The 17,399-nt window shown below is 39.4% G+C and overlaps 1 protein-coding gene across 1 annotated transcript; it reads right to left on the bottom strand.

The window, feature by feature from the left end:
• Positions 1–341: 341 nt before the first annotated feature.
• LOC121705538 (cilia- and flagella-associated protein 52-like) lies at positions 342–16,277 on the bottom strand. Its single transcript, XM_042086567.1, has 14 exons — positions 16,116–16,277; positions 15,418–15,617; positions 5,866–6,002; positions 5,579–5,707; positions 5,384–5,483; positions 5,118–5,234; positions 4,844–4,944; positions 4,425–4,595; positions 3,128–3,276; positions 2,771–2,916; positions 2,270–2,421; positions 1,884–1,986; positions 981–1,092; positions 342–608 (listed from the first exon to the last, which is right to left on the bottom strand). The coding sequence occupies exons 1-14, from the start codon at positions 16,174–16,176 to the stop codon at positions 430–432; spliced, it is 1,857 nt and encodes a 618-aa protein (XP_041942501.1). The 5' UTR covers positions 16,177–16,277; the 3' UTR covers positions 342–429.
• Between the last annotated feature and the right edge of the window lie 1,122 nt (positions 16,278–17,399).

Below are 17,399 nucleotides of genomic sequence, written 5' to 3'. Positions count from 1 at the left end.
ACATTTAACCATTTAAAGGCACTAACTTGATTATGCCCTATATCATGCTGCAAATATTTGATGTTCGTGGTCTACTGAACTGATATTATTTCAACGTCAAGCTACAAATGTTGCATTTGGAAAGGAGTTTTTACCAGTTGTACAATGAGCCCTCTGCTGTTGTATGATAGTAGGCTATACGATTCTCCCACAGCTAAAATGTTAGCAGATTAATTGTGCAATGTGTAAAAAGTGCAATGAAACACCTTATAGAAAATAATATTGAATCCTTTATAGAGATGATATAAAAACACAAAAGCGTCTCAAGAAGTCATCTAAATCTCAGTTTTGGTACAAAAATATAATATAAAATTAATATTTATTTGAAATGTTAGGCCTATAAGTAATGAATTCATGAATCCCCTTCTGGATTCAATTTATGGGCAGAACTCAGTGAACAGGTTGAGGGTACCTCCACCGCAGCACTCCTCCATCCTTACTGGTGCTGATAATAAACTTGCTGTTGGGGCAGATTTTAAGACTGGTGATGCTGCCGCTGTGCCCGATGCCTACATGTGTCATCTCTCCATTTTCATATGCCCACAACTTCACCAGCTTGTCATCTCCCCCTGCATGAAGAATAATATAACACCTCATCACTTTTCCTCTACCCATAGGCATGGTAAGCAGGGTAGGATTATTTAATTATTTATTTAACTTTAAAACAAAGTAATCTGTTTAAATTCCTTTAAAGGTAAAGGTTACTGAAAAATACAAACTAACATGAGTGAGTCTGGAGTTTGGGTTATAAACTGCAGAATGAACTGAAATAATAATAATAAAAAACAACAATGCGACACTGAGTCTTCCTCCGCTGTAAGAATTTCAAACATCACAAAACGAAGTCTGCATACCAAGTCTGCTTTGAGAGTTGACATTTTCAATGGGTGCAATGAGTCAGCATGTTCTGAATATAAAAAAAAATAACAAATTCCCCATACCTGTCACAAAATGCTTTCCATCAAGGGTGATATGCATGCCATTGATGGCACCTGAGAGAGATCCCTCCAACATCCGGATGGCAGACCCATCATAGACTTCCCAATAAGCAATCTACCAAGAGACACAGCATACAACAGTCACAAATACATACAAACTTAAAATTGCATGTTTCTGTATCACACACTCTGTAGCACTCTCCAGTATAAACTACTACAATGCCGAGTAATGTTTTATAGTTGAATGTCAGTCATTTCCCTTTAACTGATATGCAGATCCACTCCGGAGGTGTAGGTGCATGTGAATGCTAATCATTGGTCTGTTTTGTTAATGTCAATTTACTTTTCAGTGTTTCCTCTATTTGAAATAAGGGGGTATACTGTATGGTGTGTGTCATTTAACAGCAAGAGAGAACCTATTTTTGGACTGCAAACGGCAACCATCAGTTTGTCCTAATAAGTTCTCCAAATGCAAATGAAAGCTGGATGTGTCTGTCAAACAAAACATAATACAGCGCAAAAGAACATGTTTATGCCTGTGAACACACGCGTGATTGTCTCATGGGCTGGCAGCTGTCTCATTCTGACGCTGGCCTCCTATCACAATTGTTATTTGAAGTTATTTTTAGACAAAACCCAACTTGCATTTAAAACACAGGTCCTGTATCTTAGTTGGCGGCTATCTTTGTAATTACGAGCACAAAATATGTGGGACATGGAGTTTCAGTCTTACTTGCTTACTGACACAGCGGCTTTCCCATCCACATAGGCATAATAAAGCCACAACAGCTTTGGGACATTGACCTTATGTTTATCTATAATGTTATTATAGATATTAATTTTGAGGTTACATAAACAGGGTGAGTATTGAGGAAGGGGACATTAGCACACATGACTGTCATCTACCTTCCTGTCTGTGCCACTGGTGATGATCTGATACTCTTCAGGATGGTAGCAGACTGTTTTGAACAAAGTGTTGGCCAGCACCATTTGATTTCTGACAAAACGCCTGCAGGGACAGAAATGATATCAATTATGAGACACAATCAGCATAGAGTATACTGAATCTATGATTGTACCTCAACAGTTCAACTACAATACACGTGAATGGTTCCAGCACCAAGATCACAGGTTCAGTTACTACAAAACTGCTTTAATCTTCCACACAGCTTGACATGACATGATCGTGGAAGAATTTGTAAATTAATTGCACTGTACAACACTAGTATGTACTTATGACATCAATTTGTCCAAGTTATCAAATTCCTTTTTACACCTGTCATTACACTCACACTAGATCCCAGATGACACAGGCACCATCGGAGCTGGCGGTGACACACTCCTTGTCATTGCTCTTGATCTTAATACAATTGATTGAAGCTTTATGCTCCTTCATGGTCTCCAGCAGTGAGTGCGAATCTGCCAGAATCTCCCACACTCGAACCTCAAAAAGACAAAGACAAAAGAGACAGAGACACCCATTAATCAGTTTAGACTATGCACTTTAATACAATATGTTGTTTACATTATCACATAATTGTGAGGGTCAATCACAATGAAACAATCTAAAAAGATCAAAGATTTTCAAAAACAGTCCACAAACAATTGCAATGAGGTACTGTACTAGCCTAGTTTGCAGATAAAGTAGGAGTTATGCATAACGTCATAATACTTCAGAGCCTTCAGTAGCATTTCAAAGCTAAACAGACTGCACTTACAGAGTGCAAAACTCATTAACACAATGGCATCACATTTTCAATAAAATCGTAACATCTGGCCGCAGACAGCCTCACCTGTCCTTCGCCACCCCCACTGACGATCCTGCTATTGTCCCTGGTGATAGCAATGGCAGTTACCCCGATTGTGTGGGCGTTGTGCACTGTCAACTTCAGCTGCCCAGTTTCAGGTGTGAAGCCGCGAATCTTGCCATCACTCCAGGCTAGAGGGTAATATTCCACCATGTAACTCACCAGCATGTAAGTATTTGTTTGTTCAACACAGGTAATGTTAGACACTAGACTAAACTGGACATGAATTGACATTCTAACCAACAAATATTCTCATATTCATATGCTTCTTATGGCAATAACTGGAAGTGACAGACATAACTCTAGCTGACTGCTGAAAGGTCTTGGGGATAAGGAACCTACCACTCATAATGCTTTTGCCATCTGGTGTGAAACTGATGGCATTGCAAGTCATGTTGGGTACAGAGATCCGCAGCATCTCTTTGGAAGTCTCGGTGTGCCACACTCTGATGTTGTTCTCTGAGCAGGTGGCAAAGAGCTCAGAGGAGCCACTAAGAAATATGTAGCAGTTTACCCCATAATTAGTCATTACTTTCACAACTACTTCTGCATTGCATGGCAGTATTGGTATCACCCAGCCTGGGTGAACCCAGACAAATCTGTGAGTGCATTTCAATTAGCTCGTCCATCAATTCCTCAATTCACAGCGATTTCCAAATCACCAAAAACCCAGGAACCTATCAAGCACTTATCTGGTGTGGGATTTATCTGATAACAACCAAAGGGGTAGGGTTACAGGCTCTTTGAACACTACCAATGGCTCCACTAATGGCAACAGTGTTACACAGACATATATGCTTTGGAAATGAGTAAAATAACTGCATTAAAAAACCTTTGTTTATAGATGTATGCTATACTTGAAAATATGGTAAGAGGTTAATGTACCATGTTAAGTTTCATTTCACTTCTGGTTACACCCCTTAGAAATCAGAAGTGAACAAAGCGTTCCTAGACTCTTTACTTGTGCCATTTCCCTGAGGGATTGACCAAAGACGATGAGACGACGACGCTCCTACCGTGGGTACCTTTGTTGGTATTGTGAAACATTTACACCTCCTTGAGCAGATGACATATTCCATAAGGCTCCAAAGAGAGATTGGAGAGAAAATATGGGGGAAATGATCCATTTACGTAAATGTCCTAGAACTGTGAATTTAGGCTAATTAACCATGCCTGACTGACTACCACTTGTATACTTTATCTTTATGACCTCATGTTGCTATATTTTCAGTTTTTTTGTTTGTTTTTCTTGTAGCTCTGTATGCCTGTTTCTTTTTCTTTCCTTCATTTAACCCTCTACTGTTATTGTGAAAAAAGCATCATAAATAAAATGTTACAAACAAAAAAAACTGAGATTTGAGAATCAGTCTGGTGCCAGCCAGGCTAGGAATCCCCATCACCATAGCACAAACATGGCGTATTGCCTTATCAAAGATACAAACCCAACCCAAGCATCCCAGGCCAACTCCCCTGGCTCCCCAGCTATATCTTGCAATGAAAAACCCTTCTACCTGCACCTGTGGGTATGTCGATATTCTGTCCCACAGTACCCTCTTGTGGTAAAAAAAGGCTTTATTTTAGAAAACAGCCTAGACATCACCAATTGAATACGTCAAACAATAATGCAAAAGACACTCACTAGGGGAAAGCAACATCCCACACAGCACTGCTGTGGCTGGTGACAATGAGCTTTTCCTTGAAGTCCACGTAGTTGAAGCGGTAAATCTGAGAGGCCTCGGTGCCCACAAAGAACTGCTGGCCCTCACCCCGCAGGGTGACAGAGGTCACCCCTCCTTCCAGCTGCACCTGTCTGAAAGAGGTGGGCAAGTCAGGCCACACACTTTTCAGATTCAGATATATATGATGAGCTCAATGAATGACCACTTAACTCTGCAGTTCTGACTAGTACTTCATGACCTAAGTCAGAAAATGTAGGTGACATTAACTATGAAAAAGACTGATAGGTCCTGAGCATAAAAGGGCAACTATTCTAGTGCAACAAGGCTATAGTCAAATGCCTTGATAACGGCGGTCATGATCCAATGACCTAGTACTTACTTCAATGTTTTAAAGTTGGATTCAGAGCACAGGGTTAATATGCCATCTCCTGACCCAACCAACAAGTCACCTGTTTTCAGTACTTTCATAGCAATCACTCCCTATGAATGAATGAATGAATGAATAACCGACTGAATGAATGATGGATTGAACAAAGGAATGAATGAATAAATGACACAAAGTACTAGCTCATAAAAAATCAATACAGATGAATAACATCAATACGGGTAAAAATCTGTCTGAAATCCTATCATAAATCTTCCAATCATCTTACTTTGATGAATTTTTGTTTTACAGGTCCAAAGCTATTGAGAAGTCTGGTCTTCATATTAACTTTTAGTATGTCACCACTGGTTGTGCCACAGTAGAAATAGGCGTCATCATGTTGAATCTGGAAGTGAATTGTTTAAACAGACAAATGGTTACTGTAGTTGGCAGCAGAGGATGCTGTTCTACTGCTTAATGCAATTCAATCAAAATCCTTAAGACAATCTGGGGGAAAATGATGTACTCACATCAATGGCACCTCATTGATCTCACCTCAATACACTTGACAATCCTCTTCAATTGGCCAGTCTGACACTCTGTTGCACGGATTTTTCTGTTGGCAAGATCTAGTTCCCAAACTCGAATAGTCCCACTAATTGAGGAGGAAATAACAAATTTCGTTGGATGAAGATAACATTGTCTTGAAACCCTATACTTCTGTTTCTCACAACCTGACACATGTCTTACCAGCCAGCAGACGCAAACACATCATCTGTGTTGTTGCAGAACTGCACAGTCAGACAATGGCCTGCACTGTGGGCAGATGCAGGGCTGCCACAGATGGCCTCTTTGGTCTCCACATTCCACACAACCACACTGCAATGACATGTATTTAATTAGAGTATATTGCCCTTAGTAGTACTATTTTCTGTTTTCAGTAGCTTTGTAGTATTGCAACGACTTTGCAAAGGTCATAGCACAGTCTTTCTAAATGTAACAACTAACGTTAAACTGTGAACAGTCTCCAGGCTTACGTGCTGTCATCTTGGCCTCCAAGAGTTACTAGGTACTTATCACGCGGAGAAAATGCTATTGCTTCAACTTTGGCCTTGTGCAATTGAAGACGAGCATGAATACATTTCTTTGAAAAGTCCCAGATAATGACATCTGCCTAGAGAACAGAAAAAAACGACATTAACTAAACCAACATTTATAGAGGGAGAGCAGATAGCTAACAAACGTTCAGAAAAAGTCCTGTTGGCAAATTTGAGGAAAAGTTGGTCAACTGGCTATTTCACACAATTTGAGGGTGCTGAATTCAAATATTTTGTTTACCAAGCTCAATTTTGAGTTTTAAGCTTGCTAATTAGCATAATTCACATACTTTTTGGTTTTGCCATCAGATATCATAGGAATTTCAAAAAATAAGGCATTATTATACTATTTATGTCAGTGGTCCCCAAACGTTTTCTTCCGAGGGCCAGCTCACTATGCCTGGCTCTAAGAGAGGGCCAGAGACTCGGAGTATATCAGTAACCTTAAATAGCTTAGTGCTGTGAACAACAAACATTTAATCATAGGCTACTGCAATTTAATACCATTGTTAACTGTGTTTATATTGCCATCATGCCATGTAAAATGTAGCTCAAATGAAATAATACTAATTTAACTAACTAAAAAAAGACTTTAGCATTCCCAAAAGTATTAGCAGGGAGTCCCAAAAGTATAGGCTATTTTATCTAAAATCTTTTTTTTATCTATCTATCTTTTTTTATCTATTTTACTAAATTGCACTAAGATTTTAAAAAAAAAATAGTGTACCCATTTACTAAAACAAGCAGACGATTTGCAAAAACAGAAAGACTGCAAGATCCACCAAAATGAGCACACAATTTAGTCAATTGAAAATGGGAAAGAGAATGGTACATTTGAAACTCACTGCTCTTCAATGAACACTAAAAACTGTGGGGCTAGTAAATCTAAGTCTACGATGAATATAGGATTAAAATGTTTCTGTTTCAAATGAAAATTAGCTTACTTTCAGGTAGGCCACTAGCCTATTTCTCGCAGGAGCAAACTTTGTTGCAGCTGACTGTCCAAATATAACTGCTCACTGCCCAGAATGCAGCACAGTCTCACACCTGCTGGCGAATAAGGATTCTTTCAGGTTTTTGAAAGGCCGGTCCCATGGGCGGATTATGAACTTTCGGGCCCCTGGGCCCAGATGTATTAAGGGCCCCCCACTAATTGTCGTATATGTGGGAGGGGGGGTTTGGGGGTCCTCCCCCAGAAAATGTTTAATTTGTTTGATGTGATTTCCTGTATTCTGGTGCATTTTGGGGATGGCCAATACTAAATTCAATCAGATTCATAGCCTACAGTACATCCTTATTTGTTGATATTGAGGCAATGATTCCATGCAAAGGCTTGGGCTTCAGGGCCCCCTCACCACTTGGGCCCCTGGGCCTGGGCCCGGTAGGCCCGTGCAGTAATAGTCCATGAGCCACAGGGGGTCGTCACTACCACTTGGGGGGGCAAATTCTCACTATATTTTTCTGAAAGCTACATATCTCTGTAGTATAAAATGGTATGATAGCAAGTTGGATCTTGTAGCTTTGTGGCTGTACAGGCCTTCAAAGTTGACCTCTGATTTGAAAAAAGTAAATTCCGCCTATTGTCTTTTTTTTGTTAAACTACTCATAAGAGCCCAGAAAATAATCCAAATCTTATTATTACTGATGCATATGTGGTGTTTGATGTTGGCATACATATTTTGACTCATTATGTGATTTTGCTCTTCATTTTGTTGATAAAATTCAAGATTTATGTGCAAAAAAAAAGCTAATTTGAGTTTTCAGAGCAACATGTTATGGCAATGCCTGAATGCAGACCTTATTGATCATTACTATTCTACCTTCCTTACTTTCAATTGCGAGTTGAAATTAATGTTAAATGATGACATACATAGGTCTGCAGTACAAATGTTTTTTAAATTGTAGCTGAAACGAGTACAAAGGATCTTTAATTTATTCATCGAATTCATCATTGTCAGAACAGGAGCACAGAGGATGCCATCTCTATGGCACTTCACTCTGCCCTGTCCCACCTTGACAATAGCAACACCTATGTAAGAATGCTGTTCATTGACTTCAGCTCAGCGTTCAACACCATCATCCCCTCCAAACTGATCACCAAACTCAGTGAACTGGGCATCAATACCTCCTTCTGTAACTGGATTCTGGACTACTTGTATTGCATTCATTGTGTCTACACTTGAAATAAATAAGTTTTTTTTTTTTTTTATCACATACACATATATTGGTAGATGTTTTTTATTTACCTTGACATGTTTCGACATATACTTCCATCGTCATCAGAAGTAACAACATCAGCTGATAAAAACGCGTCACACTACTCCACTGTGTGACCTTCAGATGAAGACGGAAGTATACGTCGAAACATGTCAAGGTAAAGAAAAAACATCTACCAATATATGTGTCTGTGATAAAAGAAAAACCAAACTTATGGATTCTGGACTTCCTAACCAACAGACCTGAGTCTGTTAGGTTAGATAATCGCACCTCCTCAACCATCGAACACCAGTGTACCACAGGGATGTGTGTTGAGCCCTCTCCTCTACTCCCTCTTCACATACGACTGCACACCTGTACATGGCTCTAACACCATTGTCAAGTTTGCAGATGACACTACGGTGATTGGGCTCATCAGCAATAACGATGAGACGGCCTACAGGGAGGAGGTCCAGCACCTAACATTGTGGTGCACTGATAACAACCTGGCTCTCAACACCAAGAAGACCAAAAAGCTCATTGTGGACTTCAGGAAGTCTAAAGCTAGCACACGCACACCCATTCTCAACATCGAGAGCATCCTCACCAACTGTGTCACAGTTTGGTATGGCAACTGCTCTCCACGACCGGATAGCACTGCAGAGGGTGGTGAAAACTGCCCAACACATCACCGGTTCCTCACTTCCCTCCATCGAGGCCATCCAGGGCAAGCGATGCTTGCATAAGGCGCGCATCATCAAAGACTGTTCTCCCTCCATCGAGGCCATCCAGGGCAAGCGATGCTTGCGTAAGGCGCGCATCATCAAAGACTGTTCTCCCTCCATCGAGGCCATCCAGGGCAAGCGATGCTTGCGTAAGGCGCGCATCATCAAAGACTGTTCTCACCCCAACCACAGACTGTTCACCCCACTCCCCTCCGGGAGGCGTTACAGGTCTCTCCGCATCCGAACCAGCAGGTTCAGAGGAAGCTTCTTTCCTGCGGCTGTCACCCTACTAAACTCTAGCTCTGCATCCTGGTGACATCCAACAAACTAAGCCCCCATCACCCCCCCCCACCTGATGCCTCCTTGCCTGTGCCTGTTGAGGTGTCCACGACCATGGCAACCTTGACAGGGACAACAAGGATTTCTTGTCCTGTCTATGCACCACCTGCCTATACTGTGTATATCACATTGCACTTTTCTGTTTTGCACTTCTGGTTAGACGCAAACTGCATTTCGTTGTCTCTGTACTTGTTCTCTGCACAATGACAATAAAGTTAAATCTAATCTAATGTAATCTAAAAAATGATCTGCCTCTGCTTTGCCTCTTTACGGATCATGCTATGAATAGCAGCAGCAATGTCTGCATAAGTTGAGACATTGTTATTGACTTTCTGGACCAGAGACATTCCATCAATGATTGTTGCTGTATTATATTTATCTGGAAGATTATCTGATAGTGATGCAAGTTTCTGCAAATGCTTTGCAAGTGCTGCTTTAGAGGTTTTCCTTGGGGTCCCCTCAGGTGTCGCCAATGACCATGGTTAAGGTCCAAGAGGGTGACAAAAGACTTATCTCATGTCCAGTCTTTAACATGATGGTCTTGCCATGTGCCTGTGTTTTTTTTTTTGACTCATGCTCGTAAATGTCTTTAATTTTTGCTTTGTCAATGTATCATGGAATTTGTGCTTAGGTGTATCTGACTCCAGCCTCTATGTCATGATCTTTGCCTGTAGTATGAGCCTGAATCAGATCATCCCTAACCTCTTGTGTTGCTTTGCCTGCTGTAGATATGCAAATGAACTCATGTTCCTCTGAAAATGGATTGATCCCATTTCAGTTGCTGTCTCATCAGATCTAACTGTGTAGAATTTTTAAAACTGTTGTAAATGTATGTACTTGTAGATCAAGTCTTGGAAAATAGTTATTTCTTTTCAATGGAAATTATTTTAACATCAGATGAAACACAATTTTAAGTATGATAATAATAATAATAATAATAAATAATAATAATAATAATAATAATTGTACATAATGATAACAATGTTAAAAGTATGAATATTTTCACCAACCAGTTCATCTACATCTCATTCCCACATTCTTACTAGTCAAAAGTACAACTGAAATGTATAATGTAGATCATTTTAGCACCTGTGATGCAATTACCATAATTTCCCAACTATTAGCTGCAGCTTATACATTGATTTTGCAAAATTTCTTCAGCTATGAGGTTAATACACGGGGGCAGTTAATATGGTATATGGTTTTGTTTCTTTTAACTTGCATAAAACACTGTCCTGTGGCTTATACACAATACGGCTAATACACAGGAAATTACTGTATGTATTTCATGTGCCCTGGTCATTATAAAATTATAATATTTATGTTAAGCTGGGTACATGTGGTGATGTGAACAATTTTCATATGGTATTCCTTGAATGTAAAGGTAATATGTGATTGGTAATCATGATGTTTTGATCTCTTGGAATATCTCTTATGGGTAGTTTCAATATAATACTAATTTACTGAATTTTGGGGTGTTTCTGAATAGTACATTTACAAATAGTAAATAGCATAGCAATGCAGACCTATGTAATCATTGTATTTCAAGTCTCTGCTGGGAGGTAGGAAGGTATAAATACATTGATTATTGAGGTAGTGGCCATTTCAATTAGTGCTGCAACACGCTGTGTTTCTGAAAACGTAGATTTGATCATTATTATACATAAATCATTTTATCAACCAAATCATTTTATCAACCAAAATGAGGGGCAAAATCACATAATGATTCAAAATATGTATGCCAACATCAAACACCACATATGCATCAGTAATAATGATGTTTGGATTATTTTCTGGGCTCTTATGAGTGGTTTAACAAAAAAAGACAATAGGCGGAATTTACTTTTTTCAAATCAGAGGTCAACTTTGAAGGCCTGTACAGCCACAAAGCTACAAGATCCAACTTGCTATCATACCATTTTATACTCCAGAGATATGTAGCTTTCAGAAAAATATAGTGAGAATTTGCCCCCCCAAGTGGTAGTGACCCCTTTTTGGGCCTGTGGCTCATGGACTATAATCCATCCCTGGCCGGTCCATACCGAGACATCATCCTTGAATGTTTGATGAAATCATGCTGTGAGGTTGTGCCCGATCTAGAAGTATTTGGGCTTACATCTTCCTTTCATTTAGTGTTTGCTGTTTTATTGGTAGTTCACTGACCAGGAGCACACATTCTGAAGCATCTGTTGCAGACTGCTATTCATTGAGCGAGTCAGCGCGCCTCATTTTGATGATTTGATGTTAGGCGACTCTTTTCTTTCAGGTTATCTTTGAATGGCTACTCGGATCCGTAGGAACAACTCTAGTGCCATCATGTGGAAAGGATATACAATTGCAGTTCATAGTTCTTATTACTGTAGGCTACTTATTCCATTTATAATCACTATCACTTCCTACTACAGAATTAGTGGGGTAGTCTGTTTGACTCACGAATGCAATTATAGGCCTATAATCGCTTTTGGTTTATTGATTAGATTATCACCCAAAGTGCGCGGTTTCAAGGTTTCCTACTGCGCAGCCGAATCACATGCTGTAACCACCCAGATAGCAAAATCAGATTGGCAGCAAGCGGACCGCTGGTGGTAGGCCTATACCGCCGCATGTGTGCACTTGTGGTCTGCCGTTGGACCACCATCTCTTCAGAGGTGTAGAAGTCCTACCATGTATTGGTTCTATCTGTGCACTTAACACAGGCGATTTTACAAATTAGCTCATCTACCTGTCTGAGGAGTTGTGCCAATTTGAATCACCTGGTTTATTAAATGGTTGAAGCAAATAGGCCTAGCCTATGTGTCAGCACTTTCTGAAGCCGGACTTTTACACCTCTGATTTTTTTAGCTTAATATGCAGGTTTTTAAAGCTTAATTTACCTAAACTTAACAGCTTCGGAGTCATTGGAGTCAGTGAGCGGAAAAAAACACCCTTGCAACTTTGGGCCGGCGCCGGGCCAACAGCCTCAGTGTCAGGAAGTAGCCTATAACGAGTGTAACGAATTGCTTTACTGCATTTAAATACACATACACGGCAGGCACCGACTAGAACAAGATAGCGATGGAGTTTCTCAGACATTCATCATGACCAGCGAAAAAGAAGCAAAAACAGAAATGGCCAATACTGTTTCTCTTTAAAGCCCCTTGCTATCTGAATGCACAACTGAAAGGACGGCTTAGAGCAGTGGTCCCCAAACTTTTTCTTCCGAGGGCCAGCTCACTATGCCTGGCTCTAAGAGAGGGCCAGAGATTCGGAGTATATTAGTAAACATAAATAGCTTAGTGCTGTGAACAACAGCAGTCTACCTTAGTTGAATATTCCATTACATTTAATCATAGGCTACTGCAATTTAATACCATTATTAGCTGTGTTTATATTGCCATCATGCCATATCAGTGTAAAATGTAGCTCAAATGAAATAATACTAATAAAAAGACTTTAACATTCCCAAAAGTATTAGCAGGGAGTCCCAAAAGTGTATTTTATCCAAAATGTGTGAACTCTGAACTCTGTGTATTTGCATACACAGCTCAAGTTGTGAACAAGCAATATCCTACAAATAATTTGAAGTTCTCAAACTATGAGAGTTTTATGAAGTGCAGGCAAAAACATCTGAAATGACCACTTTCACTCACCTGATGAGAACTTGTCCCAGACAAGTCCCAGAAATATGACTTGACTTAGTTAGTTATTAAAAATTAATTGATACACTTCTAGAATACTTTGAGCTCTAATGCAGTCAGCCTCTTGCATTGTTTGCAGGTAGGCCTACGTTTCATTCCGTTTTCGTTGGCAAACGCAAAACAGCGCCAAAACAACCACCAGTGGACAAAAAGAGTATTACATGTGTACTGTTAAGACTCGTCATAGAGAATGAATGGGGGAAATTACAGAAGTTATAGTTTGACGATGTCGTACTCCCATGCGGGCCAGATGCTATATACCGCGGACATGTTTTGGGGGGCCACCCAAAATGAGGTGGCGGGCCGTAGTTTGGGGACAACTGCTTTATGTTGTAGGACAGGACAGGAATTACCCCAATGACCCTCAAGTGAAGTGAAATGAAAATAAGCTAAAATTAAAATATTAATTAAAATAATAGCTAAAATTCAGTATGACGTTTAGAAGGCAGCCGTGGCTTACTGGTTAGCACTTCGCACCTATAACCAGAGGGCTGCCAGTTCGAACCCCGACCAGTAGGCACGGCTGAAGTGCCCTTGAGCAAGGCACCTACACTGCTCCCCGAGCGCCGCTGTTGTTGCAGGCAGCTCACTGTGCCGGGATTAGTGTGTGTTCACTGTGTGCTGAGTGTGTTTCACTAATTCACGGATTGGGATAAATGCAGAGACCAAATTTCCCTCACGGGATCAAAAGAGTATATATACTTATACTAGAAACAAAATAGATTCCTTGATAATATCGATAGAATAGTAGGTGACTGCTCATTCTTCTGTAGAAAGTCCTTTGTCACTAACTATTATGAACAGTTGTCAGTCTTTACAGAGGATTTACACTGTTTTTTTTTTTTTACTGTAAAGGCGACTGTGCTTGCCTAGTTAAAACATCTCACTGGTGCTCTTTCCTATCATTTAAATTCCAGCCATGCAGAAAAATGAAAGAATGTGCATGTTTGAGGAGTGCTGAAGAGTGCTATGGAGATTGCATTATTTGCGAAAAATTTAGACTAGATATCCTTTATAGTGCAACAAAAAGAAACATTCTCCAGTGCATCATTACTGCATATGATGCTGAAAGGGAAGTGGACCTAGGACAAATCCTCAGCTATGAACTGATTAATGTCCCTGTACTGTAGCTATTGCAGATAGCGATGGTTATTTGTGAAGTGAAAATAAGTCTATCCTCACTCAAGTGCTGTCTAGCATTGTGGAATGTCCAGTAGTGATCACTGCAAAAACTGCTCATTCAACACTGGTAATAGATGCTCAAGATCTAGTTATGTCTTTAGGACACCCATCTGACTGCAGCACATTTAAGAAGTATGCAGGAAAGTTTGTAAGAAACTTTTGTATTGTTATTTGGTATTTTTTATGTGGTAGCAAATGATGTTAACATTCAAAGAAATATACCTAATATAGGAATGCACACAGATATTGCAACAGATAATGGTGTAGGCCTATCTGATTAAGACCTGAGTGGTTGAAACGTACTTATTAAATTACACTGGGATCAAAGAAGACTATCTTCACTTTTTTCCCCTTTGCAACTTTCAAAGAAATCCTATAAAGACGGGAAGGCCTAGGGTAGTCTACATCAGATGGCCTAAAGATTAGGCTCTTCTGCATAGCATTAGGTGATTTGCATGCAGTAATTTGAACACTGACCTTGATCTAGTCTACTTTGGCTATTTAAAGGTAATTTATTGCCAAAACACCAACAAACAATAAAGGACTTAATCACACACAAACTACTATTTTACTGACTACAAAAATAATAATTATGTAGGAAATTTAGAAGTTTAAAACCCAGAATTGACCAAAAGTGCACCAAATTCAACACAAATGACTCAATACACTTGGAGGAGGCCTGCATCCTTTCTTTTCCAGATATTTTAGGATTTGGATATCGTTTCAGTATCGAGTATCAAGATATTTATGGCAGGTATTGTATCGAAGTCATCATTTTGGTATCGTGACAACACTATGCCAGAGCCACTCTGTTTTCTAGATGTTGAGGATCAGAGGCTCTACCACCAATAAGTGATGCTGCTCAATGGCATATTAAAAGAGCACATTATCAAGCTCTAGTATGGAGGCAAGCACACATACCAAATCCAGTGTTACTAGAAGTGAAATGTTTTTTACTTGTCGGTTGTTGCTGACGGTAGATGCAGTTCTGCATTAGGCTTATTCCCGCTATCTAAGTTAATTTGTACTGTAGGATATATTCTGAGTTGAAGGTTATTTGTGCAACTTGTTATTGTGATGAAATGCATTAAACACCACATAAGTGACTCACTATGTTAGCAATAAAAATATGATTGTGTTTTGATTAGAATTTCCGAGTTTATTACATGTTAACAGTAATCATGTTCCCACTAAATACATTAATAAACTATAGTATGGCTTCTTTAATAATGTTCAAACGGCGGCTTAGAACTTAGAATTGAGCTTGGTAAACAAAATATTCAGAATCAGCACCCTCAAATTATGTAAGTAAGGTGGTTTACCAAATTTTCCCTTTGCTCTACAGCCAAGAGACCCACGGTTAATCAACATACCTTAAATCCCATGAAAGTGACCTGTCCAGATGCCACATATCGCCCACTTTTTGATACAGTGACACAAGAAACATTGTTGGTGTGGCCGTAAAGAATATCCTGCTTATTGGTGAGAAGGCTTTTTATGATGACATTGCACCCAAGGCAGTAAATGAGATGCTCCCTGTCCGGATGTGCAACCATTCCAGAAAATACATGGCCTGGAATGAAGAACAGAGGTACATTTGGCCTATAACCATTAGTGCTAGCTACTCCTAGCCTATATGAAACATTTATTTTGTTATTTCAAAGGAAAATGGAGGGCTGAGGATTAGCAAAACGGTTAAGTTAACATTTTGACAAATCAGTGTCAGCTAACGTTAGCTAACATTAGATGTCAACGAGTATGGTAGACGTTAAGGTAAGGTTAGCTAACTTCTAGGCGTCAGCCTTCCCGTGACCAGTGAATTGTTGTCCCCACTGTAGCTTCTATGCTAGATGAATTTTCACACTCTGCTATCAGATAACTTTAGTTACATGCCCTTAACTTCTAGTTAGAGGAAACAGCTAAGTTAACCCTACTTAAAGTTAGTTAAGTTAACTTTAATACCGAAGTTAACGTTAACTTAGCATAACATTAACGTTAAGTAACGTTAACGTTACTTCTACACAAATGTAATGAAAGTTTAAGAATTGCAAAAAAAAAAAAGATATTTTACCATTAAATCCAATAACAACTTCAAGTTCAAGTTGCGGACAGTCCTCTGTATCTCCAGACATGGTTAATTAGGCAAATATTAATATTTATATTATAGCTATTTGTTTATAACGCTAATCTGATGGAAGACGTTAGATAACAGTTCGCTAATGATAGCTGGGTTAAAATATTATTTGGAGTAAGTTACCATAGCAACAGTGCTGAATCACGTTTTCGGAAGGTCTAGAACAGCATCACTTGCTGGGCTTGTTTGAGATGAACTGCGTCTAACTTTGTCTGGCCATAGACTGTAGTTCTATCTAGCTTCACTCAACACATTAGCACTATGATACAGTGTGATTGTAAAGTTGTATGGTTCACTGTGTTCAAAGTCGATCTTAATAACCCTCTACATCTCGACCAACTGATGGTTGTTATGGGAAACTAGTTCGCTGTCGTCTAGCGGAAAGTTGTAGTCCACAAAGTGCTCTCACACAAAGTTTAACCGCATCAAACTTCTACCCGCTCAATTGTAGCAATCTTTACACGAACATTTATATAAAAAATTCACAGACAACATATGTTCACATTCATGGCAAAATTCAAACGGGACCAGAAAATAATTATTTTCTCACATTCACTTGCATTAATGATTTTTCAATCTAGAGGTCCAGCGGGGATAGCGGAAAGGGCGGGACTTAATGGTTCTGGCCGGGAGGAGCTACAACAGAGGGCACCACCCTGAACATGGGCAAAATGCACCATTGAGATCAATTGTGTTACTCCATACAACCACAGGTGGCACTGTGGTAACTCTGTATAAAACATATTGATCTCAATAGTGCATTTTGACCATGTTCAGGTTGGAAAAGAAAAAAGAAAGATTTGCATAAGACAGGTCAAATTGGTGTTATTAAAAAGAAGGGATCATGGAGAATAAAGAAAATAATATAAAAAAATCTTTGTATATTCCCACAAGGTGTTTGGGTGCTCTGAAAATGAGAACCAAAAGGATTTTTCAGACTTGTGAGGTCTGCTGTTAAGACCATGAAGGAATTTATTTTCTGTTCATTGCTTTTTGTGAGAGTGTTTCTACTTATCTCAATAAGGAAAATAAATCAAGAGCCGATGTTAAATACTTCTGAAGTCCTAAACATAAACAGAGCCCAGTCAAAAACTCCAATAAAATATTGATCAACTTTGAGGGACAGCTATGACCATGCAGGATCATCCAGACCAAACATGACGATTTTGCTACATACTATTCCTATTTATGTACCAGCATGCAAAATGTGAGCCTCCTACA

Source organism: Alosa sapidissima, chromosome 3 (genome assembly GCF_018492685.1).
Source record: "Alosa sapidissima isolate fAloSap1 chromosome 3, fAloSap1.pri, whole genome shotgun sequence".
Classification (NCBI taxonomy): Eukaryota; Metazoa; Chordata; class Actinopteri; order Clupeiformes; family Clupeidae; genus Alosa; species Alosa sapidissima.
The sequence above is the reverse complement of the archived record's forward strand: the minus strand, read 5'-3'. Positions and strand labels throughout refer to the sequence as shown.

Excerpts from the sequence above, each read along its gene's own strand:
- LOC121705538 (XM_042086567.1), bottom strand. The coding sequence starts at position 16,176 with ATGTCTGGAGATACAGAGGACTGTCCGCAACTTGAACTTGAAGTTGTT. Across the intron at positions 6,003-15,417 it reads TCACTTTCATGGGATTTAAG|GCAGATGTCATTATCTGGGA; the intron begins GTATGTTGATTA and ends TCTGTTCTCTAG. Across the intron at positions 4,596-4,843 it reads TCCAACTTTAAAACATTGAA|ACAGGTGCAGCTGGAAGGAG; the intron begins GTAAGTACTAGG and ends CACCTCTTTCAG.